General features: G+C 48.1%; 1 protein-coding gene across 1 annotated transcript in view; it reads left to right on the plus strand.

Annotated features, from left to right (window-relative positions):
* The first annotated feature begins 7118 nt into the window (after positions 1-7118).
* LOC135212170 (dnaJ homolog subfamily C member 8-like) overlaps positions 7119-25857 on the plus strand; it is a 117804-nt gene continuing 99065 nt past the window's right edge. The window contains exon 1 of the mRNA XM_064245600.1: positions 7119-7275. Coding sequence (XP_064101670.1) covers positions 7192-7275 — 84 coding nt within the window. The 5' untranslated portion in view covers positions 7119-7191. The remainder of the gene's footprint in view (positions 7276-25857) is intronic.

A 25857-nucleotide genomic window follows, 5' to 3' on the forward strand; every position in this document is an offset into this window, starting at 1 on the left:
CCCACCTCTTCCTCCATGCTACTGAAGACTTCCCTTCTCTTCTCAAAGTACACCACCGCCTGGGCTTGAGGTGGGTAATATAAGAGCTAGGGGATCATGCACCTACTCTTAGGTTGTTGAGCGCCTCAGTGGCATGGTTGGTATGGTGTTGGCGTCCCACTTCCGTGGTCGCGAGTTCGATTCTTGGCCATTCCATTGAAGAGTGAGAGATGATTATTTCTGGTGATAGAAGTTCACTCTCGACGTGGTTCGGAAGTCACGTAAAGCCGTTGGTCCCGTTGCTGAATAACCACTAGTTCCATGCAACGTAAAAACACCATACAAACAAACAAAACAAAACAATCTTAGGTTGTTGGTGCCATGACTACAGCAAGCACTATGAGCTCAATGCTATTGATTTTTCATTATCTGTTGTCAGTGGAGTTGAGGGTCCACTCCATAGGAAAAACTGTTGTTCTGGTTTTTGTGGTTACAGTTGCTTATGATGCTTTAGATCAGTTAACAAGTTAATCTACATATCAGATGGTTCCATGTCGTCCAGCAATCAAGCAACCACTTCTTACTACTGTGACAGATGCCTCAGCAGCATCAGTCTGGCTGCTTTGGTCAACATAGCTCAGTGCAGTTAGTTATCTTGTGAATGGGAAGCAGAACTTGAGTCAGGAACAGTGAGGAATCTCAAGCTTTTTCTTACCTGTTGTTGAATGCTTTCCCATCTTTCTTCATAAAAAGAAGAACCTCTGAGACCTCTCACAGGAAGAGGTTGGTGTCAACTCACCATTCGTCCTTTCTTAGGGTGATGGAGGCGGCAGTGGAGAAGAGGAAAAAAGGTTATAAGTCTCAAGGCTTTAGTCCATCATGCTGCATCTTTCAGATCCTCAGGAGGGTAATGCCACTTTCAGCTAAACCTCTGGGTGCAGTCAGGCCTTGGGTTATTGGTTGAAGGAAATCTGCTTCTTTAAACCCAAATCAGTATTTCAGTCAGTCCTCTGGAGAGGGAGGGAAACCTCCCACCCCTTGTGCACTTTTTTTTGGAAGAAGAAAGGGGTCACGAATGCATGGTGGCAGTCTCCCTCAATTACTACAAATAGAGGGATGCCTTTCTAGCCATTTGACGATTTGTTGCATCATGTGGATGACTGGTTAGTCCCAGAATCCTCCAAGACAATTTGCCCCAGAACAGACACCTACTCTTTGTGCCACAAGTTAGGATTGTGATAAATTATAGATTGGATCTCGGACCCAACGAATAGAGAAAGTACCTGGGTATGCATGTACGGAGATTAAGCAGCAGTCTCGCCAGACCAAACTCTGGGAGATATTAGTACTGGTTCCTGTCCTGGCAGGAACAGCCAGCTGATCTTTGTAGGTTTTCTTTGTCTACATATTGCCTTTGGAAAATCTTAAGTTCTGGCAGATCCACTTGCTCTTAGATCTTTGATAGCTTAAGTACTACTGGCCAGCTCCATGCAACCTCTACTCTTAGCTCTTGCCATTGAGTTACGAAGTGGGAGGTTCTAGCATTGGTGATGTGGGTGTGCATAGTGACAGACTTGCAGTCTTTAGTTCCAACAAATTATAATAGTAAATGAAAGGCTTTTTCTTGCTGTGGTCTTTACATCTTAAGGTGGCCTCACACTAGGCCCTTTTTACTCCAGCAGCGAGCCGTTGCTGCCGAAAATGGAAAACCGGGAGCTTTTAGCTTGAGAATTTGGCTTCCCAACTGGACGGGAAGCAGCGGGCACGAACCGCGAGCGACCGTGTAGTGTACACAAACAAGATGGCTGCTGCTGATAGGACGTACTCTCAGACCTTTGGCTTCTCTTCTCCTGAGCCACTCTCGAACCCACGAACGTTTTTTGTTACTCTTGCATTCACGTAAGTTTCCGAGAAAACACATCACTACAGCACATATTGCAACAGTCCAACAATTTTTGGGTGTCATGATGATAGCTGATCAGTTTTGTTTACTTTTTCCTACTGCTCCTCAAAACCACGAGGACCTAGTGTGACGATACAACACTTTTGCCCGCGACCATCGGCTAGATGCTGGCCAAAAGCGTGAGCAAGAAATGACTAGTGTGATACCAGCTTTAATCTGTTGCAAATGTGCAGCTATGATTTATTATTGAATAAATTCTTTATGATGATTTTTTTTCAAGCATGTCATGTCGGGGAAGTGTGAAGCATCACCTCTGAACTCGCCTCCCAAAATGCTGCTGTTCAGAGATCCATTGAAGGAGGGACATTCTGGAAATGTGGGAAGCTTTGCTAATACTTCAAGTTTTGCAGTAAAAGTGGACAGGTCACTTTATGTTCCTAAATTAACAACACAACCATAGTGGTAAGTGTCAAAGCAAAAGAAAATGGTCTCACTCCCTCCAAATTTGCATTTGCCGCTGTATGACAGGATGGGTTGCCACAATGTTGAGGTGTTTACTAGATACATTCCCACCAGGCAGAACCTTCTTACTGACCAGCTCAGTCTCTGGGGTCAAGTTGTAGGGGCAGAGTGGTCCATATTTAATAGAAAAAAACTGAGGCTGTCCAAGCTTGATTTCTCTGATGCTCATCCAGTTTGCTTCCAGTCTGACAGTAAGTTTCCAGGACAGTAATCTGTTCTAATTCGGTCCCCTGGTTAGTGATGGAAGTTACTCGTGAATACTCTTGCAACAGCCTGGAAGTTTACTCTTTTACACCATTCAGCCTGTTTTGTGTGGTTATCAACAGAATTTTTATCATTTTCATTGGCCTTGGATTAAGTGACTTCCAAATCTGCAGATTTTCCCAGTTGGAGACTTCCTTGTTCAACTTTAATAAGACATGCTCCTTTCAGTCAGTTACTGGTTGGTCCCATTGCTGAATAACCACTGGTTCCATGCAACGTAAAAGCACCATTAAAAAAAATGTGACCTTTTTTGCTTTTAAATCTTCAGTTGAAAACCCTTAACGACAAAGACAGGCAACAGACTGGAAATCCAAGAGGGCTCCAAAGGGAAATCAGCCTGCAGAGAAAGACTTGTTACAGGAGAAAATGATAAAACCAAATCACCTGAATTCAGGATCAACATTTGAAGCTGGAAGAATCCAAAACTACAATGTGCCAGAAAACAACAACAGCCTCCCTAGTATTACAATTGAAAAAGTTTGGTCAGGTAAAGAGCAAGATCTTCACACCATTTTAAGCTCTCATACAACCCGAGCTTGATTAATAAGTTCTGAAATTGTTCTTCCATTTCATGGTAGGATTCTATTCATGCACTCAATAACATTCGAACTTCTAAAAGTATTGCCCACCTAAGCTCAGTAAGATCACGGTGAATACCATCCCAACTGGCCTGGAATCTCAAGTAAACATTTCTTGAAAAGCTATCATCCGGAACAACCTGATACATCGCCACATAAACTTTAATGAAACCATATTTGGCTGAGCCCACCAGTAAATCCACTCCTAAAGATACAGTCATTGTAAAATCCACGATTATACTATTTTATAGATCAAAATGGTTATCAGATCGGGGTGCGAGATCATTTATTAACCGCTCACAACCTAGAAATAAGTGCCTCAGTGGCGTGGTTGGTATGGTGTTGGCGTCCCACCTCAGTGGTCGCGGGTTCGATTCTTGGCCATTCCATTGAGGAGCGAGAGATGTGTATTTCTGGTGATAGAAGTTCACTCTCGACGTGGTTCGGAAGTCACGTAATGCCGTTGGTCCCGTTGCTGAATAACCACTGGTTCCATGCAACGTAAAAGCACCATACAAACAAGCAACCTAGAAATAGTGGAGAAATCTAGATCACCAACACCACGATTATCTGTGGCAGTAACAGATCTGAGGCAGTGTGTGTGATAAGCGTTGTAAATGACCAATGAAAATGAAACAAGCCATGAGTCAACTTCTTGAACTGCTCTAGTTTTGTTAAGCAATCACTCATTAATAGTCATCCAAATCTAGGTTCCTGTATCTAGCAAAATCATAAGATTTATTAGTCTTCCACATATTTTAAGCACCTGTGTGTAATGATATCCAGACTCATACAGTGGCCTATGAAATAAGAATATATAATATATATATATATATATATATAATATATATAATATATATATATATATGTATTCGTTTATGTTTCTTTTCTGGCAATATCAGACTTAATACTGGTCCACAGAATTGGGCGTAAAAATGTATTTTCATAGCAAGCTCCATGGTTTGTATATATATAGATATATATATATATTATATATATATATATATCTATATATATATATATAAAGGTTTTTTGCCACGAAGGAAAAAATGAAAAGGCGAGATAGCCAAGTACTTTCGGTCCTGTTCGGACCCTTTACTGAGGCACACTGATTTTACAGAGAACAACATAGTCAAAAGAAAGCTTAATAATCAAACTGACACTACAAGATTAGCAAGCAATAAGGGCGATTTTCACTCTACAGAAAGGAGCCGCCTGAGGGTAGCCCCACCTTGAAGGATACACGCAGTAAACAAGTGATTCTCCCAGAAAACAGTACCAATTTTGAAAAAACACGGGAGCATATACATTTAATATCATGTTGTTCTTTGATTTATGACAAAATATATTTTCCGAATATAAATTTATATATATATATATATATATATATATAAATATATATATATATATATATTTATATACAAAACCATTCCATGACTTCTGGGAATTACATTATACTCTACTAGAGTAAGCCTCATAAACCGTGGAATCAACAGTTCGGAAATATACGTCACAAATCAGAACAACAAAGGATATTAAATGTCCAAAGCAGGAATATCCAGTTCCTTTATATTTTTATATATATAAACCGTGGACCTTGCTATGTAATATACATTTTTACGCCCAATTCTGTGGACCAGTATTAAGTCTGATATTGCCAGAAAGAAACATAAACGAATAAATATAAAGTTAACAAAAATACTAAAAGTAATATCAATACTAACAAAATTTATGCCCACGAAGAGAAAATTTATCGCTGGAATGAAACTGGCCAACCACCAGGAGCTAGCACACCCTGCAAGAACAAATGAACCGTCCCTTCGGCCCCTAGCTGCATCCCCTTCCAATCCTTTTACTATACCTCCGTTCATATTCTTTCTTCCACCCAACTTTCCACCCTTTCCTAACAACTGATTCACAGTGCAACTGCGAGGTTTTCCTTTTGTTACACCTTTCAAACGCCTACCCTCAATTTTCCTTTCAGCGCTGAATGACCTCATATGCAGTGGTTAGCCCTTTAGCCTAAATCTTGCATTCGTATCCACTCTTGCCAGACACAAAGAGTAAAGCAGTTTCTTTTGATTTAGTCTAGCAGACATTACATATTTGTAATTATTTTAGTGTTGAAGATTGCATTCACAGTTGAAGTTAAATCTTTGTATTGCTAATGGGATGATCACGCAAATAAAAGCTTGATAATCAGTAAAAGAAATATCTGTTATGCCTGATGTTTCGTTATCTTGTCCATTTTGAGTCCCATTCTCCACAGTTCACAATGATCTTTTGTTATTTTTTTTCAAATTAAGATACTTGAATGGTTGAATATTGTTGGTCAGAAATAAGTATGATCAGGAATAATAACATTTTTATAGTGCTCAATTCAATTGTTACGCAGTAATTGTTGTTGTTGTTTGTATTTTTTCAGCAGTAGCCCCTTACTTATTTTTATCTGTCACTTTTTGATTTTGTGTTCTCTCTCCTTCCATATGTGGCATATTAGCTTTCCTCTTTTCTCTCTTCCTTCCACGTTTCCTTCATGTGGTTGATCATTCCCTTGCTCGTCTTCTCTCTTCATCTAGATCACAACAGCAAAGAAGAAAAAGGCTATGTCTTTTGATAAATCCAAACACCACATCTTACTATTTTTCTCTGTGTCTATTTTCACAATTCACCCTTCAACAGTTTGATTTCACCCTGTACATCATTGCAAAATCCGGCAAGTTATCATAAAGTGTTCCTTCTTATGCCGTTTATTTCTAGTCTACGAATATATCTATCCCGTAGGGGGATAGTACCGTCAGTGCACCTCCCGCGGTGCACTGTGGGCATTACTTAAGGTTCTTTGCAGCGTCCCATCGGCCCCTAGCTGCAACTACTTTCATTCCTTTTACTGTACCATCGTTCATCTTCTCTTTCTTCCATCTTACTGTCCACCCTCTCCTAACAATTGTTTCATAGTGCAACTGCGAGGTTCCTGTTACACCTTTCAAACCTTTTACTGTCAGTTTCCGTTTCAACGCTGAATGGCCTTAATTGCCCCAGTGCTTGGCATAATGCCAAAAAATCTATATAAATAAAAAACGTATATTTCTAAAGTGCATTTTCTTTCTATTTCGTTCTTTCATCTTTTACTATTCACTTCTGAAACTTTATCTCCTCTCTCCGCTCTCCATCCTCCCGAGGTTTCTCCTTAGTTCCTTGTCTGTCATGCATAGCTTGGTCGCTTTCATCCCCCTGTGAAAGCTATCCCCTTTTATGTCTCCTAGAATTACCCTTACCAGCTCATTTCCTTATTCCCCCGTCTCTTTCGCTAATCTCAAGTCCTTCATATTCCAATTCTTCCTGTAGTTGTAGCTACTGCTGCTTACTGCAAGGTTCCAAAGATCGAGTACTTATAAGAACTAAAAGAAAAAAAAGAAGCAATTATCAAATAGAAGAGGCACCTCATTTTTAAAAAGTACAAGGGCTCTCCAGAGAGGGAATCATCCCTCTGGAGGAGGGCTATACACAAAACCGAACAAAGTTCAGAACGTGAGTTAAACGTCATAGTAATGTGTATGAGACTGCATTTTTTAAATTATAAAAAATACAGGGTCATATAGGTTATTGTGGCTTTTACCTCATTATCTCCGGACACGGCATAGATGAAGTGAAAAACGTTGCAGTCGCAGAAGCGTTCCGAGCCAGAACGTGAGTTAAAAGCCACAGTAATGTATATGAGACTGTATTTTTCAAAATACAAGAAATACAGGGTCATATGGGTTATTGTGGCTTTTACCTCATTATCTCAGGACACGGCATAGTGATGCACTATAGATGAAGTGAAGAACGTTGCCGTAGCAGAAGCGTTCCGGAGTATCATTGAACAAAGCGAAGAAGAAGTTCCGACAAGAGTTGCTAATGTTTGTTGTCCTGTTTCCCCAACATTGGTAACGTTGTAGTACCATGGCGTCCCCAGGATTTAAGCCAATTGGGTCTGAAAATAGTGCGACCAAAGGCGGAGACACATTCGACATATTCTACAAAGATGTTAGTACAGATGAGTATGATTTTCTGACATTTGAAAGTCGTCAGGCCGACCTCCACTTGGGAGTCGGTGCCAGAAACCGAGGTCTGGGTCACCTCTGATTTTTGTAGTCGAGGCTGTTCCTGACCCCCATAGGGCCCCTTATCTTAGCAATTAGAGGGCCGTGGAGGCTATTTATTCGTCAGGTTTTGCTGAATAAAGCGTGAGGTTTAGTTTAACAAGGTGCCCCGAGTCGAGTTCAGCATCTGGTTTTAGGGATAGCTAGGGTAAAACATCAAAGCAGGCCACGCAGCGGCCAGCTACCATCAGTGCAAGCCACCCTCCGAAAAAGTACATTATAACGCGTCCTGACACCCGAGATGGGCATCAGTCGCGACTTGTTGTTGGTGAGAAACGGAGCTAAAGACCTCTACTCTCCTTTCGAAGTAAGTATTTTCCCCAAAGTTAGAAATTAAGGCCAAATTTAAGATTTATTTAAACAGATTTAAACAGAGGGTACTGAAAATGGCGCCCACGGCAGTGGAAATCTCACCAAACGCGTTCAACATTTTTACTTACAACTCGAGGTATTTAAGATTGACGCCATCTCGATGTTTACGGAGTAGCTTGTGTCAATAACTAACCATTTCCTGTGATAAATCCGCACACCACTTGTACCCACAGACGCTGGAGCACTATTATCACAACAATCGAAACACGATTTCTCATCAACAACAAGCCAGGCGTAAACAGCTGTTGGGGTAGAAGATGACGAGAAGCGTGCTCTTGGCTAATTTTTTAAATAAGTAGTAAAACATCAATATTTTACATATTTATGATGATTAATTTGAAAATATTCGTTATTGAAAAAGTAACTCGACTCTGACTCAAATTTAAGTAATTATTTTTCTGAATTAGAACGTTCTTTCAAGTTCTGTATTATGACGTCACGACATCTGACTTTCGTACCTATTGTAAATAATTGCTATACTCAACTGTCATTGCAGAACAGTTTACCAGTTATTCATGCAGATTGTTATCAGCTATACATGTAATTGTTATAATCGTAATGCGCATATATATCTTTATTATTTACTTTTTGGATATATGAAGATGTTTTACTGCTGGATTATCGCCGTAGTGTGACGCAATCGTTTTCGGTCCATGGGCCTCTTGTCTGTTTTCGCACCATAAGAAATTATGGGGCCGAATTTGCAATGACCAGAAAGTCGTTAAAAGAGGAAAGTTAGCATTGAGGGGCATATGTTTTTGACTGAGAAAAATACAAATTTATTCAATAGCTAGCTTGTAAAAAATACTTGGTTTTATAAAAACTTGATTGACAACTAAGCAGCATGTCTACTATGGGTTTCAGAGACAGTGCAAGCACGTTTTTGGGCAATACCTATTTCTGTAACGAACACTCTTAACAGAACGAGATTTTGCTATAGTGCATTACACCCAGTGCCGTAATTTATAAGGGTATCGTGAATCACTAATCGTAAAGAATAACGACACTTGTCCTTGTACCAAGAGACAAAAACTCCATTATGCAGAATGGATACGAACACGCGTATAAAGCTCCACCTACCCTCTCCCCAACCCCCCCCCCCCCTCCACCGCCATCCCTTTTCTTCTTCGTTCCTCCGCTCTCTCCTCTTCTCTCTCTCTCTCTCTCTCTCTCTCTCGCTCTCTCTCTCCTCTCTCTCTTCTCTCTCTCTCTCTCTCTCTGTTGCCATTCGGTATGTGTTGACCCTCCAAACTGGGTATAAGACTACACACAAAACGTTGAAATTGGTGAAATTAGGCTATGTATTGGAAGTATATATACATAAATATTAAAGCAATTTTATCATTATTGCATTACTATGACAACTAGAATTCATGGAAACAGTTTATAACCTGTTTAAGCGTCACCCACGTAATAATACGTTTACCGCGATCTACTCGGTAGCGCCTTCAACGGGATATTACGTTCAAGACTTTAACTGTGCTTGTCAAGCCGTCAGCCCCGTAATAATACGTTTACTCGTATAGAAAGTGTAGGAACATCATTTGGTAACACTCTCAGCACATGGGAAACTTATTTCCAGCCTGGCAACTCTTTCCTGGTGGTCGCTTATGCTAGAAAACTGCCTGTCCCTGTTGGTTTTCTTTCAATACGCTTTCGGGCGTTTATCGAGGACAAATTGGATTTCGCGTCTTTCACAATGAATGTCCCAAAGAGGAGGCATATTTCTTTAGGTGAGATCAATCAAATACTAGATGAGGAGTGTGATATTGATAACCTATTTGATGATGAGAGCTCTAGTTTTTCCTGAATCCTCCAGTGATGATACAAACTTTTCTTCCAATTGCGGGAGTGAAGATGACTTTTCTTTGCCGAGTGACTGGACTCCGAGAGAGAGAGAGAGATAGAGAGAGAGAGAGAGAGCAGAGAGAGAGAGAGAGAGAATTTCCTACAGTTAATTACAGTATGAATAACAAGCATAAAAATCAATATTAACTTTGAAAAACTATCATCAGTGCTATGATCGCTGATTACAAAAAAAGCGTGACGGTACGTTAGCAGCGAGCTCATCAGGGGCGGACGCTTAACAGGATAATGGAACGGCGTATGTGTGAAGCCTCCCACTAATGTGGCAACGATGATTTTGCCATTCTTAGCATGCAAACATTAAAGCATGCAAACATTAAAGGTTACATTTATTTCTGGCATACGATTATTTAAGAAATTCAAAATACTAAATAAAGACTGAAAAATCAATGAAAGTGCTAGCAAAAACAAAAAAGCAAAAAAAAAAAACGTAGTCGTTCCTCTATGCACTTTTCCGTATTCGTTCCTCTATGGTTTTCGCAGCCAGATGTACGAAAACGTTAGAAACATTTGATTTTATCTACGTTAGAAATATCTGTAATTTTTCGGGGTAATTTGGTTGCAAAAAAAGGGATAATATACATGAATTAAATCAAAATTTTTAAATAACAATGTAAATTTAAACTAAATAACGATAAAGTAAAGTAAACAGTTTAGGGAATAAAACTTTGCAGTTTCGTCGTCTGTCGTCGTCTGTCGTCGTCTGCTGTTTGTAATTGTGTTTATGGCGCGCGCGCTTAGAAACCAGGAACAGCAACGGGTTTAAAGTGCAATGTGGAGTGAACTGAGACCAAAATGTGTATAATAACAATCAAATAAGCACTGTGGAGTTTCAGTTGTGATGGCAGTAAGGATAAAAACCGCCGATTACAAGGTAAGAATGAATTCAGTTCCAACCATAACCCCGGGAATAACAAGTTTCATACTTTCACTAATATAGGCAACAAAATGTTGTTTTATTGTGCTGATTACAACTGCAATCTTGAGTAAGATCAATAAACGTTACATACATACGCTAACATTGTTCAAATGAGTGCTGGGAATGGCGGGGAAAGATGGTGTCCGTCACTGATGAGAACCGTCCATGAAAAACGTAGCCGCCATATTGGATTTCAAAACTGCCTTGAAAACATATTTTACGAAGAGCTCACATGCTTATTTTAGTTCGTATGGGGCTTTCATATATCACAATATGTTGACGAAACTTCAGTCTTTTAAATGGTATGCTTAGAGTTGCAATTGTATTCATGTTTCACCAATTAAATATCGAGTGAATAAGACCCGTCTACCGTGATGAGGGTTGGCCTGTACTGATGTTTCCCCCTAGGTACTACCCAGTATTGTACGTAGGGTAAACAACCGAGTGGACTAGCTGCGGCCACCTTAACCGTGTTCGGACCCACCTTTAGAAAAAGTACTGTAACACATTCTAACATCAGAGATGGGCACCAGTCAGGAGTCTCATGTCTCGAGGTGTTGCTCCCAAGACTTAGGATTCGTGACTGGTGCCCCTCTCTGGTGTCAGGACGAGTTAAAGTACTTTTTCTGCAGGTGGGTCCGAACACGGTTAAGGTGGACACAGCTAGTCCACTCGGTTGTTTACCCTATTAGGGTAAAACACCACTGTGCAGCCAGGCAGCCATCTGTACAGTAGCGCAGCCACTTTCCCAATAAATAACTTTAGCATTGCCAGTAAGCTAAGTCAGAGGTCAGTCGCAAGCCAACCTCCGTGGAAGCAACACCTCGAGACCTCTACTTTCTTTTTGAAGTAGGGTAAACAACCACTTGGACTGGCCCAAAACACCGACGGTCACAGATGGCCACCCTCCGAAAACGTACTTAGGGTAAAACACTGCATGGCCTGGATCAACTCAACAACGATCATAGCATGCCACCCTCTGAAAAAGTACTTATAACGCGTCCTGACTCCGGAGATGGGCATCAGTCGCGACATGTTGTTGGTGAGAAACGGAGCTAAAGACCTCTACTCTCCTTTCGAAGTAAGTATTTTCTCCAAAGTTAGAATTGTTCCGACACGGCATACAAACCTTCTGTTCCTTTTACAAATAGGAAGGTACTAGCTGCAGCTGGATAGGTCGTAAGCTTTCGAACAAGGGTTCGGTAGTTAACTGCTTGTCCGACAGGCGCGCGCGCGCGACTGGGAGGTAAACAAATCACTTTTGCTTTCGGCCTCACAGCGAGTGGACGTGTGTGTTTCGACGCTCTCTGCCCGCTTCTCGTCGTTTGCTTTCCCTGAGTATATGGTTGTGTTTGTGTATGAGTCATCATTGTAAGTACAATCATTTCCTCTTTATTAATCCAATTGTGATTTATTTGATCAATCATGGAATCTCCACGCCCCGCTACCCTCCGGAGATTGTGCCCGGGTACCGAAGGGCGTAAATGCGGTAAGTTCCGCTCGTTCCCTGAAATTGATCCACATATTTTTGTGTCGCTCGGTGTCGGGGCCGCGAATGTACCCGAGCCGAGCCCTGTGAAGTGTGTATGTTCTTTGGTCGGAGGCGCAGTGTGGGCTTGTACGAAGGTAGGAAGAAGCGGAAGGCCTGCAAAGGAGTCGTCGGAAAGCTCTCCCGCGACTCCTTTGGTTACGGACACTTCGTCTTCTTTCCTGCCGCCCGCTCAGCTCCCACGTTTGGCGCCTTCCCCTTCGGGGGGGGTTTCTAGGTCCTTCTCCTCACCCGATCTGTCGAGTGTGGAGGAGGGCGCGAGATACCCCGATGTTGAGTTGTATTCTGGGTCCTCTATCCGTTCGTCTACATCGCACGGACGGGTAGAGGATCCTGCTAATCACCCGACCTTTGCTTCCTCAGGTTGCTGTTGCTGCGAAGGACGACCTCGGACAGGTGGTGGGCAATCGTTGGGTCTGCAGGGCGTGCCGAGTGTCCAGGGGCTGCTCTACCATCTCGCTGGCTCTGTGGCGGTCACGCATGCTACGGTGACGACCACCACCACGACCCTTTCAACTCCTGGCTATGCTTCACCTCCTCACCTGGTGTACACCCCGCACGCGGTCTCTGTTACACCAACTACATCGGTGCAGGGGCCAGTCGCCGTACCACGGGGGAGTGTGATGCCGCCGCCTGGGTTTGCCGTGCTGCCTCGACCGGACTTCGTGTGCCCGAAGAGCTCGCCCCTGGACCTCCCACCAGTACCTAGGATGTCTGTGCCGCTGGTCCGTCCACCTGGGCCGCCTGTACAGCCTGCCGTACCTGTCCAACCGCTGTTCACGGACGTGATGTTGCCGACCACTGCTGCCGTTCCTGTATCTGTTCCTGCCGTCTCCACTGCTGTTCCTGTGATGCCTGCACCTGCTGACGTTGTTCCTGTTCGTGGCGCCGCTGCTCCCGATGCCGATCTGTTCGGACAGGTGCGTCCGGGCCCTGTTGCTTCGGCAACAGCAGCCCCGGCTCCGCCCTGGATGACAGATCTGACATCGGTCCTGAGGAGGCTGACGAAGAAGAAGAAGAAGAGGAGGAAGGTGTCGTTGTCGTCTTCATTGTCGTCTTCGTCGTCGTCGTCGTCTGCCGCCTCTTCCCCTTCTTCTTCTAAGGCTCCCCGCCTAAGAAGAAGAAGGTCGCCTCCCCCCCCCCCTAAGAAGTCTCCTTCGGGAGCTTCTAAGGGCCCGTCTCGCTCCGGTGAGACGGGGGGTTCTTCCGCTGGTCACCCTGCTCCTTCGGGGGCAGGACCCGTCTCTTCTTCCGCAAGGAAGAAGACTACGGGGACCAGAGGAGTGCCGGCTAACACCGGCACTTCCTCGCCTGCTGTTAGTGGTTCGACCACGGCAGCAGGATCCGTCTCGGCCTCTCGTTCGCGAGAGGTACCGAGTGTACGGTCGCCTACCAGCGACCGTGCAGCTAGGAACCAGACCTCTGAGCCAGCTCAGCGTCAGGTTCACGGCACGGAGCAGAAAGACTGGTGTACAGCCGCTCACGCGACTCTCACCAGACCAGCTCTCGCTCATCGCGGCGAGCAGCTGGCTACCCGGAGGGCGGAACGTGACGGTCCACGACCGGCCACGGGCTGAGGCTGGGAAGAGGTCCCCCCGTTCGCCGGCACCAGCCACGGCTGGTACCAGCGCCGTGACGCGCCGTGAGGATACGCACCGGTCTCACCGTGACAGTGGAGCTCGCCGGTCGCCTGACCGTCACTCTCACAGAGAGCGATCGGGTGGGGGGGGGGGGTACGGCGACCAGCACCAGCTCTTCTGACACACGAGACCAGGGGCCGCTGTTCTCAGTCCAGCCGTTCTCCACAGCGAGACGGCTCGACCAGGCCTGCAGCTCGATCGCCACCGCGGGTTGACGATCGCCTGCAGTCTTCCAAGCCCACTGGTTTCTGCCAGCGAGCGAGGAGGGAGTGTTAGGTCTGCCTCTCCCATACCTTCAACCTCCTCGGGTTACACCGGGAGGGGCGAGGTATTGAGGAGTGATCGTGAGGGTGCGCCCCTCAGGATCCCACCACGACGTCCTACGTACCAGGCACGGTTCTCGGACCGGCCAGGTCGTATGCACAAGTGGCTGGAGGAGACCGAGAGGGGTCTGTCGCTGTTCCCCCCCTCGAGGGGGGAGGGTCTCGGGAGCTGCTCCTGTTCGAGGGACTGGACGTCCTACTCCGCAGGATGCAGTCACTCCTGAGATTCAGAGGAACTTTGCCGAGGTAATTGCGCTGATTCGTCAGCACAACGACCTCGGGGAAGGATCGCCGCTCCCACCATCCGAGCCCACGTCCCGGCTCGAGTCGTTCTGGGGCCCGAAGAGGGAACCCAGACCGACGGTGGGTTTGCCGCGTTCTGAGCTTGCCGACTCAGTGCTGGACCAGGTAGAATCTCTTGTCTCCGGGCAAGACGGTTCTCTCAAGTCCTGGCAGGTCGAGCAAGCTGCTTCCACCTCCTCTGCTGCGACAGCGGCGTTTTTATGTGCCATCTGAGGACCCGATGCCGCCCAAACAGGTGAACCCGGAGTTAGCCAGGCTAACTCCGGGTGTGTCTCTGCAGCAGCTCCTGTCCGAGAACCTATGGTTCTCACAGCAAGAGGCACTCGGCCTGGAATCCACTGCCATGGCAGCTTTCCAGGCCGTCTCCTGGATAGATCTGTGGTCCCTCACAGTATCTAAGGTCGCAGCCAACTCCGGGGGAATTTCTCCCGAAGATGACTCGGCCCCCCTTTAGGAGACTTTGCCAGTCTGGGGGAAGAGCCATCTCCTTCCTTGCCCACCAGACGGTGAACCTGTGGGCCAACCTGGTTCTCCGACGTAGGGACGCTGTCCTTACTCGAGTTTCCAGGGCGGCTGGGCGTGAAGCGGCATTGGGACTCCGCAACGGACCTTTACGGAGTTCCACGTCTCTCTTCCCAGGAGAGATGGTGGACGCTGCGGTGGACAGACGGCGCACTGACGACAGTGACCGTCTGGTTCACCAGGCAGTCTCGAAGGCTTCTGGGCAGCCTCGGACTGCGGCCAAGCCAAAGAGCTCGGCTAGCGCTTGCCACGGTGGCTAAGACGGTAGTCGCGTCGAAGCCCCGGGGAAAGACTCTGTCTTCTTCGACTTCTACAAAGGGGAGCCGTAACCAGCCCTCCTCCCAGCCCTCCTTCTCGCGAGGAGGGTCTGGGAAGAAGTCGAAGAAAGGGGGGAAACGCTAGGGACGGCGTTCCCCCTCACCTGCTGCCGGAAGTGGGGGGGTGCCTGGCCAGCCATTGGGCAACTTGGCAGCGCTACGGCGCCGAGACCTGGATTGTAGATGTCCTTCGGGAGGGATATCTATTACCCTTCGAATCTCGGCCACCCCTCACCTCCAACCCGGTCCAACAGCAGTCGTACGTTCCAGGGTCATCGAAGGATGTAGCATTGAGACAGGAGATCAAGACCATGCTGAGCAAGAGAGCTGTAGAAATCGTCACGGATCAGTCACCGGGCTTTTACAGTCGACTCTTCCTGGTGGAAAAGTCTACGGGAGGCTGGCGCCCGGTGATAGATCTCTCTCCCCTGAACCGGTTCGTTCGCCAGACCCGGTTCACGATGGAGACGGCACGTTCCGTGCTCGACTCCATCAGGGAGAACGATTTCATGCTTTCAGTGGACTTGAAGGATGCGTATTTCCAAATACCCATTCATCAGTCCTCCAGAAAGTACCTCCGCTTCATCCTTGACGGGACGGTGTACCAGTTCAGGGCACTTTGTTTCGGTCTCTCACCGCCCCACAGGTGTTCACACTTGCGGATGTTCACTCTGGTGTCTGCTTGGGCCCATTCGCACGGGATACGTCTGATGAGGTATCTCGACGATTGGTTAGTCCGGGCGAGCTCCCGCTCGCAGTTGCTACAGGACAGGGATCGACTACTCGAGTTCTGTCGCGATCTGGGGATCGTTGTGAACTTCGAGAAGTCCGATCTCGAGCCCAAGCAGAGGATGAAGTACCTGGGTATGCTGATCGACACGGTAGCAGAGGGCGAGTCTTCCCCGCAGACTCGCGGATGGATCAGCAGATTCAGGGAGGCAGCCAACAAGTTCCTGTCTCGGCAGGAACAGGTAGCTCAGCGATGGCAAGTCGTGATCGGACACCTGTCGTCACTCGAGAAGTTAGTCACCCTCACGGGCGTCTTCACCTGCGGTCTCTTCAGTGGAGACTAAAGGAGAGTTGGTCACAGGCGACGGATCCCCCAAGCTTTCCAGTGTCACTGACACCGGAGGTGAGGCAGGACCTAGCCTGGTGGCTGGACGACAGGAACCTCTTAAGAGGAGTGCCTCTGCGCACTCCCCCCCCGGACATGCAGCTGTACCAGTTGACTCGGCAGGTGCACGAGTGGGCCGAGGCACACTCAATAGAGCTGTCGGCACGCTACATTCCAGGGAAGAGGAATGTAGTAGCAGACACGCTCAGCCGTCGGGATCAGGTGTAGGACCGAGTGGTCTCTACACCAGGACGTGGCGGAAAGGCTCTTCGACCTGTGGGGTGGGGGCGACCAGTCGTGGATCTGTTTCGCCACCCGGCACAACAGAAAGCTTCAGGTTTTCTTCTCAGCCGTGCCGGACCCATGGGCAGCTGCAGAGGACGCTCTTCAACACCCGTGGGACAACCTCTTCGTCTATGCCTTTCCCCCGTTCAGCCTGATTCGCAAGGTGATCAGTCGAGCACTGGTCACCCCGAATCTCAGGATGATCCTGGTGGCTCCCAAATGGCCACAGGCCATTTGGTATCCGGACCTGCTGGCTCTTCTCGCAGGAGAACCGAGAGAGATTCCCCCTTGGCACAACCTTCTCACCCAGCCACACGTCGAGCGGTACCACCGAGCAGTCCAGTCCCTACGACTTCAACGGCTGGCTGTTATCCACCATCTCTTGCGAACGAGAGGCTTTTCTCGTAGCGCAGCAACAGAGATGGCTGGAAACGTCCGTCAGTCCTCTGCAGCTGTGTACCAGGGGAAGTGGGCCGTCTTCTGTGGTTGGTGTCGTAGACGGGGTCTATCTCCTCTCAGAGCCACTCTTCAGCAGGTAGCGGATTTCCTCGTGTTTCTTCGCCGAGAGAAGCTCCTCTCAGTCCCCACAGTCAAAGGATACAGAGCCGCCCTGGCTCTCGTCCTGAAACTGAGGGGATTGGACATCTCGAACTCGTTCGAGATCTCCTTGCTTATGAGGACTTCGAAAGGTCTTGCCCACCCAGGGAACTCAGGCCCCCTGCATGGGATGTGACTACTCGTCCTTAGGAGTTTGACTCGAACACCCTTCGAGCCACTCCGAGAGTCGTCAGACAGGGATCTGACCCTCAAGACCCTCTTCTTGCTGGGCCCTGGCATCGGCGAAGAGAGTAGGGGAACTTCATGGTCTTTCCTATGATGTACGACACTCCAGGGGATGGGGATCTGTGACGCTCGATTTCGTCCCGAACTTCGTTGCGAAGACTCAGAAACCGTCGGTCCCTGACGACAGGTTCGAGTCCTTCACGATTCCCTCCCTAATGGACTTCACCGATAATGATGCGGATGAGATGCTGCTTTGTCCTGTGAGGGCGCTACGGCGCTATCTGAAGAAAACTCGACACCTCAGGCCTGAGTGTCGACGCCTCTTCGTTAGCACCGGGTAACCAAGAAAGAGTATCCAAGACACTCTTTCATTCTGGCTACGTGAGGTCATCAGGAGGGCGTATGAGGCTGATGGTAGTGACGACATCCGTACGTCCCGTCAGAGAGCTCACGAAGTCAGAAGTAATTGGCCCCTCGTTGGCGTTTCGTAAGAACTTCTCCGTGGCGCAGGTCCTGAAGGCAGGGGTCTGGTCTAACCAGACTACCTTTACGTCCTTCTACCTTCGGGATATTGCCCACAGGTCCTTGGATACCTTTTCCTTGGGGGGACCCATGGTGGCTGCTCACAAGTTGTGTAGCTAACCCAGACCCTCGCAGGCTGAAACAGCATCGAGTCCTGGTGTGACTGTGTGGATGGATGTGTGAGTGAGTGTGACTGGCTCCCTCTTCCCATCTTTTTCCTCCTCCTCTACCTGTGGGCAGAGGGCCACGGTCCGTCACTACGCTGGATGAGGACGAGATGCAGGTGAGCTATATGACAGAGCCCCATCCTATCCCTTTCACTAGGGATAGGAGCAGAATATCCACCACTTCCTCCTACAAGGGGGGGGAAGTGGATGCCTACAAGAGACAAACCCATGACTATTTGCTCCTGTACAGGAACAAGTTCTTACATTGCTGGTACGAAGAGATACGCTTGCCTCTCTCTTAGTACTCGGTCCAGAGGTCTGACCATTGATCCTGCGGTGCACACACCCCGATCAATCGGACAGAGGCTTGGATCCCTCCCTCGCTCTTACGACCAGGGAGGCTTCCAAGGTTGGGCGAACACCAGTCTGTTCACAAAAGACTCAGATTCCATTCCACCAAGAAGTGAGTCTTCTATTTGTAAAAGGACCGAAGGTTTGTATGCCGTGTCGGAACAAATGACAATTTGTCCAAAATTGCATTTTTCCTAACTATACAAACCTGAGGTCCTTTTACACATAGTCCCACCTCATGCCACCCCTCACTCTGCAGTTTTTGCTTGGGCCAAAAGCAAAAGTGATTTGTTTACCTCCCAGTCGCGCGCGCGCGCCTGTTGGACAAGCAGTTAACTACCGAACCCCTTGTTCGAAAGCTTACGACCTATCCAGCTGCCGCTAGTACCTTCCTATTGTAAAAGGACCTCAGGTTTGTATAGTTAGGAAAAATGCAATTTTGGACAAATTGTCATATTAAGGCCAAATTTAAAGCATTAAACAGAGGGTAGTGAAAAGGGTGTCCACGGCAGTGCAAATCTCACCAAAACGCTTTCGAAATTTTTACTTATGCTTCATTTTTTTTAGAAGATTGACGCCATCTCGATGTTTACGGAGTCGCTTGTGTCAATAAACTTCGCATTGTTCCGACACGGGATACAAACCTTTCGGTCCTTTTACAATAGGAAGGTTACTAGCGGCAGCTGGATAGGTTGTAAGCTTTCGAACAAGGGGTTCGGTAGTTAACTGCTTGTCCGACAGTGCGCGCACCTCGCAACTGGGAGGTGAAGAACCACTTTTGATTTCGGCCTGCTGGTGGGTAGACGTGCTCTTCATCGCTCTCTGCTTGCTTCATCGTTGTGTGCTTTCAGGATATTTGTGTTTTCTCTTACTATTTGTGTGTGTGTTAAAGTGAACTGTAAGTATGCATATTCATTTTTCAATATACACTTTGTTTATTTATGATTACTGATCAAGGATCGATGTAATCTCGCGCCTCCTATTACCCGACGACTATGCCGGGGTTGAGGGGCGTAAATGTGGAAAATTGAGTTGTTCCGATACGTAATACAAACCATCGGTCCTTTAACAATAGGGAGTAGCTAGCGGCAGCTGGAACGGTCGTAAGCTTCGAACAAGGGGAGAACGGTAGTTAACTGCTTGTCGAAACAGTCGCGCGGCGTACAATCACTTTTGCTTTCGGCCGCAGGTGTGAAGGACGTGTTCATCATCGCTCTCTGCCCGCTTCATCGTCGTGGATGCTTTGTTTATATTGTGTTTTCTACTAATGGTTTGTTTGACTTGAAAATGAAACTGTAAGTACACTGTTTTCATTTTCATTACTTAATTATGAACCCAACATGGAGCTATCGCCGTAGATGCGGCGATTTTCCTCTCTTTTCATGTATTGAACCCTTGAATTATGTCTCGGTGCCGAGGGCGGGCGCTCGCGCCGAGTCATGTACGTATTTTGGGCAAAAGTGTGTAATTGAAAATGTAAGTACTTTTTTCATTATATTTTTGCCCTGTGCGTTCGTTACCGAGAGCGTGATTGCGCTCGGCACGAGCCTTTTATTTGGTATGATAAAATGCAATGAAAGTGGATTCGCAATTGCAGTATTCTTTTCATTGTTCCGACACGGCATACAAACCTTCGGTCCTTTTACAATAGGTAAGGTACTAGCGGCAGCTGGATAGGTCGTAAGCTTTCGAACAAGGGGTTTTTTTTTTTTTTTTTTTTTTTTTTGGGGTTTCGGTAGTTAACTGCTTGTCTGACAGGCGCGCGCGACTGGGAGGTAAACAAACCACTTTTGCTTTCGGCCTGCTGGCGTGTAGACGTGTATCATCGCTCTCTGCCCGCTTCATCGTCGTTGCTTTCGCATGGTTGTGTTTTTCTTTTCTATTTATCTAGTGAAACTGAATTGTAAGTACAATCATTTCATATTTATTTCCATTGAATTCAATTGTGAATTAAAGGATCTTGGTTTTTTCCACGCCCTCCGATTACACCCGAGTGCCGGACTGAAGGGCGTAGTGCGGGAATTCATTTTTCCCAGAAATGATCCTCGTATTGTGTATCTCGGTGCCGAGGGCGGGAGAGCGCTCGCTCCGAGCTTATAGTTTTGGTTGGAAATGTGTAGATGAAAATCGTAAGTAAGTGCCCTTTCATTTATATTTTTTTGACCTGTATGCTCGTTGTTGCCGAGGCGAATGCGCTCGGCACGAAAACTTATTATTCTGTATGGAAGTGGAATCGTAAGTACAGTATTCTTTTTCATTTTATATATTTATTTTGATTGTAGCAATACTCATTTTTGGATCAGTTTCCGCTCTTACCCGGAAATTGATCCTTTCCCCCCTTTTTTATTTGAATGAAGTGAAATCGCAAGTGCAGTTCTTTTTCATTTTCATATTTTATTGAGATTGCATTATTTACTTGGATCAATGTTTCCGCTATTTCCCGGGAATTGATCCTTCCCCTTTTTATTTTTGTATAAGTGAATCGCAAGCGCAGTATTCTTTTTCATTTCTATAATATATTTTTGATTGCATCAATTCATTATGGATCAAGGTTTCCGTTCATAATCGGGAATGGATCCTTTTACCCTTGCGCTCGTACTGAGGGCGCAAATGCGCTCGATCCGAGCCCTTATTCATTGTAAAGTGAATCGTAATGCAAGATTCTTTTTCATTTTATTCCTTTTATTTTTGATTGCATCAATTTTTATATTATTTGGTTCAAGTTCCGCTCAGTCAGGGAATTGATCCTTATGCCCTTGCATTCGGCTGCCGAGGGCACGATTGCTCTCGGGCTCTTATTATTATTGTTGGGTACATGAGTGCTGTGCGGGGGTGGGGGTGGGGAACGAGAATCCACCCCCCCCCCCCCCCCCCCCCCCCGCTCAGCTCCCACAGATGGCCCTTCCCCTTCGGGGGGGGAGGTTATCTGGGTTCTTCTCCTCGCCCGATCCGTCGAGCGCGGGGAGGGCGCTCGGTGCCCGTGTACAATTATATTCGAGGTCTTCCGCTCGTTCGGTGTGGGGCTCACCCCCCCGCGCGAGGGGACTTCCCCCCACTAATCACTACTACTGTTATTTCCGCAGGTCTACTGCCACGGGGTTGACCTTGGTGAGGTATGGGCGTCCTTCGATTTGCAGGCGTGCTAGTGTCCGGGGCTGCGGTTCTATGTCTGGGCCTACTGCGGTCACCCATGGAGTGGTGACCACGACAACGATATCGACTCCTAGGTGACGACGTCCCTCTCACCTTGTGTACTCGCCTCACGTGGTAACAGTCTTGTCTACAGCCGCTGTGAAGTGCCGTTCGCCGTACCGAGAGGGGGGCGTGCCGCCCCGCCGCTCGTGGTTGCCGCGCTGCCGCGACCACACTTCCGCTGCCCTAGAGCTCACCCCCTGGAACCTGCTGCCGGTACCAGGATGTGTGGCTGCTGCTGCCACTTCCTGTGTTTCTGGTGCTGCCTGCCGTACCTGCCGATCTGGGCTGACTGTCCATGCAGTTGCTGCGCTGGCTGTCCCTGCCGTTGCTGCGCTGGCTGTCCCTGCCATTGCTGCGCTGGCTGTCCCTACCGATGCTGTGCTGGCTGTGCCTGCTGTTCCTGAGATGGCCCATACCTGCTGACGTCGTCCCTGTTCGTGTGGTATTACCCCAGACTTTGGTCTGTCTGTACAGGTGCGTCCGGGCCCTGTGGCTTCGGCTACAGCAGCCCCGGCTCCGCCCTGGATAGCAGATCTTACGTCTGTCCTGAGGAAGCTGACGAAGAAGAGGAGGAAGGTGTCGTCGTCGTCGTCTTCATCTTCTTCATCGTCGTCGGCTGCCGCCTCTTCTCCTTCGACTTCTAAGGCTTCACAGCCGGAAGGAGAATAAGGTTGCCTCCTCCCTCCTAAGAAGTCTCCCTCGGGAGCTTCTCGGGACCCGTCTCACCTCGGTGGGATGGGAGGGTTCCTTCCGCTGGTCCTCCTGCTCCTTCGGGAGCGGGGCCCGTCTCTTTTTCTGCAAGGAAGGAGACTACGGGGACCAGAGGGGTACCGGCTAACACCGGTACTTCCTCGCCTGGTGTCAGTGGTTCTGCCACTGCTTCAGGGTCCGTCTCGGCCTCTACGTTCGCGCGGGAGGGGTACCGAGTGTACGGTCGCCTACCAGCGACCGTGCAGCCAGGAACCAGACCTCTGAGCTCGCTCAGCGTCAGGTTCACGGCACGGAGCGGAAGACTGGTGACAGCCGCTCACGCGACGACTCTCACCAGACCAGCTCTCGCTCTCGCGGGCGACCAGCTGGCTACCCGGGGACGTGACGTGGTCCACGACCGGCCACGGCTGAGGCTGGGAAGAGGTCCCCCCGTTCGCCGTGCAGCCACGGCTGGAACCAGCGACGTGCGTGAGGACAAGCACCGGGTCTCACCGTACAGTGGAGCCTGCAGGTCGCCTGGACCGTCGCTCTCACAGAGAGCGATCGGGTACGGCAACCAGCACCAGCTCTTCTGACACCTCGAGATCGGGGCCACTGTGCTCAGTCCAGCCGTTCTCCACAGCGAGACGGTTCGACCAGGCCTGCAGCTCGATCGCCAACCGCGGGTTGACGATCGCCTGCAGCCCTCCAAGCCTGCTGGTTCTGCCATCGAGCGAGGAGGAGCGTCAGGTCTGCCTCTCCCGTACTTCACTTCCCTCCTCGGGTTTACACCGGGAGGAGCAGGTATTGAGGAGTGATCGTGAGGGGTGCGCCCCTCATGATCCCACCACGACGCCCTACGTGCCAGGCACGGTTCTTGGACCAGCCAGGACGTATGCGCAAGTGGATGGAGAAGACGAGAGAGGGAACTGTCGCTGTTCCCCCTTCTTATGGAGGAAGGTTCTCGGAATATGCTCTTGTTCGAAGGGCTTAACGGTCCTACTCTGCAAGATGCTGTGACTTCCGAGATCCAGAGGAACTTTGCCGAGGTTATGGCGCTGATTCGTCAGCACAACGACCTCGGGGAAGGATCGCCGCTCCCACCAGCAGAGCCACGTCTCGGCTCGAGTCGTTTTGGGCCCGAGAGGGAACCCAAACTCGACGGTGGGTCTGCCGCGATCGGAGCTTGCCGACTGTGTTGAACCAGGTAGTCTCTTCGTCTCCGGACAAGAAGGCTCTCTCAGTTCTGGCCGGTCGAACAAGCTACTTCCACCTCCTCCACTGCGACAGCGGCGTTTTTACGTGTCTGCGGACACCGTATTTTGAATACCCCTTCTGGTCCTCCTGAGAGGTTTTGACCTCGACGAGGACTGGAAGGAGTCGGAGGACGGTATCGGCTCTCTCCTGTCAGGTGTCGATCAGCCCCACCAGACGACGTTCACAGTGGCGGCAGACCCTTACCTACAGTATGAGTTCGTAACCCTCCTCGGGAAAACGTTTTCTCCTGACGATACGTTTTCCCAGCTCTGAGAGGCCATCGCCGTAAGGCGATGGCTGCTCCTTTTCTTCTCCAACTGCTAGTTCCGCTGGGAAGGCGAGCCAGTATCCAATTCCTCCCCATTCCCTCTCTCCTTCGGCTACGAGGGAAAGGGGAGGGATCCTACAGAGATTTCTCTAAGATCCCACGTTAGGGGCTGCGCTACCGGGGGGACCTTCGGGTCCTACCTGACGTAAGCCCCGGTCGTTGAGGAGGGATCCTGCCCCTTTCTCGATTTCTACGGGAATCGAGAGGACCACCAGCCGATATCGTTTGACGAATTCGGTGGGGGTTTCGCAGAGTGCTTAGAATTCTACGGAATTTCTAGCGCACTCAGAGTGTTCGAGTTTTTTACGATCTCCAAACACTTAGGCGAGGACCCACGGTCCAAAGTGAGCGAGAATCCCCGATAATTGTTACACGTATAATCGGGGGAACCTCGCTTATGCTCGAATTCCTGTAATTTCTAGCATTTGGAAGAAGACTGCTGCTGAAAGAAGAGTATCTCACAGTAGACGATTAACCTGGAATAGAGAAGAGCGGACGGGAACTTCCAGTTTGGCTTGAACTATCGTCTTTGGTTTCTGTTCACCATTGAAGCTTTCCTTTGGAAAGACTTCTCCTTCACTCTCTTGACTAGAGAACGAAGGCGGTCGATCTCCAATCCTTATTCTCATTCCTCGAGGGGAAAAGAATTTAGGATGGAGGTTCGTGGTACAGAACCTACAAATATACTAACGTATATTACCCTCGCGACATGATTCTTTTAACAGTTGAATTGTCCGGGGGGTAGGCGCATACCGTAGTTAACTCTACGGTTTGTGACCGAGACGAATTGTATCTTAATTGAACTGCAACTCGGGGTTGCCTGCAACCTCCCAGCAGTTATCAGTTTCGATTTTAGATACTTGGTATTGTCACGACAACACCAAATCAGCTTTTGTATTTTCCGAAATCCGTTTCGTTTAAATATAATTGCTCGAGCGTATTCTTTATGCTCGATGGTTCTAGCCGAACGCATTCTTTCGTGGAAGGGATTAACTGGCAACTCAGGATGACGAGTCACCGAGAGCTACTGCGTATTGAACTGCCTGATAGCAGCTCAGTATCAGCTAGGTCTCGGAGATGCACGGTCGGTTACGTCTCTCTCTCCCCTGGTTTGATTGACTACCGAACCGTATCTCTACCCGACAATCATGGACTTAGGTCTCTGATTAACGGGGATTCTCGCAATAATGAAGGACCATCTACTGCTGTGACGCTCGATTTCATCGCCTTCGACATTGCGAGAATTTTCAACAGAGATATCTCTTGGACTCTTTCATCTTTCTGTTTACCGCACAGTAACAGAAGTCTGTACTAGTCTCCCGCTGCATCGCACCGCGATAATGCGAATGATTTTTGCAGACATCTGAGTTTGTCTTCAAAATATCTCGTATTCGTAGGTGTGCAATTAACAGATGTGTCAGAAGACATCGCCTACTCTCCGACCTGACAGCTCTACTTCCAAATGTTCAGCCAATGAGAAGCAGTTCTTCAGGCAGTATTTCCCTGTCTCTTCATTACTGAAAAGCGCTCCGCTTTTATTGCAACTACGATCCTCACTGGACAGCAATGAATAGCGGTTAGCGTTCTGTCTTTGTAGCACAGGTTCAGAATCTTGAGAATCCTTCTCTCGGTTCAGCTGTGAAGACGTAGGTTGCATTTTCTGTACACCTTCGTCTTCAACGACACATAGTGTTGTTTCTCCTTAGCTGAGAATCAACTATACTATGAGATATCTTGCCATCAGGGACCTCGGTCTCTAGAAGGCAATTGACTTTCGCCTGTTGGGTATATGCCTTAAGAGAATCATCACCTCGCCTTCTGGCATCGGTGACGAACAAATTATTTGTTTAGTCTCTTGGCATAACCCTTTTAAGGCTAAGGTCACGTGACTTGCTCGGGTGCTTGGACAACTTGCCTCCTACCGAACGCAGTCAGTCGGCAGCTGTCAGAGCGCCCAAGTCAG

The sequence above is a fragment of the Macrobrachium nipponense genome, chromosome 40 (genome assembly GCF_015104395.2).
Source record: "Macrobrachium nipponense isolate FS-2020 chromosome 40, ASM1510439v2, whole genome shotgun sequence".
In the NCBI taxonomy this organism is placed as follows: Eukaryota; Metazoa; Arthropoda; class Malacostraca; order Decapoda; family Palaemonidae; genus Macrobrachium; species Macrobrachium nipponense.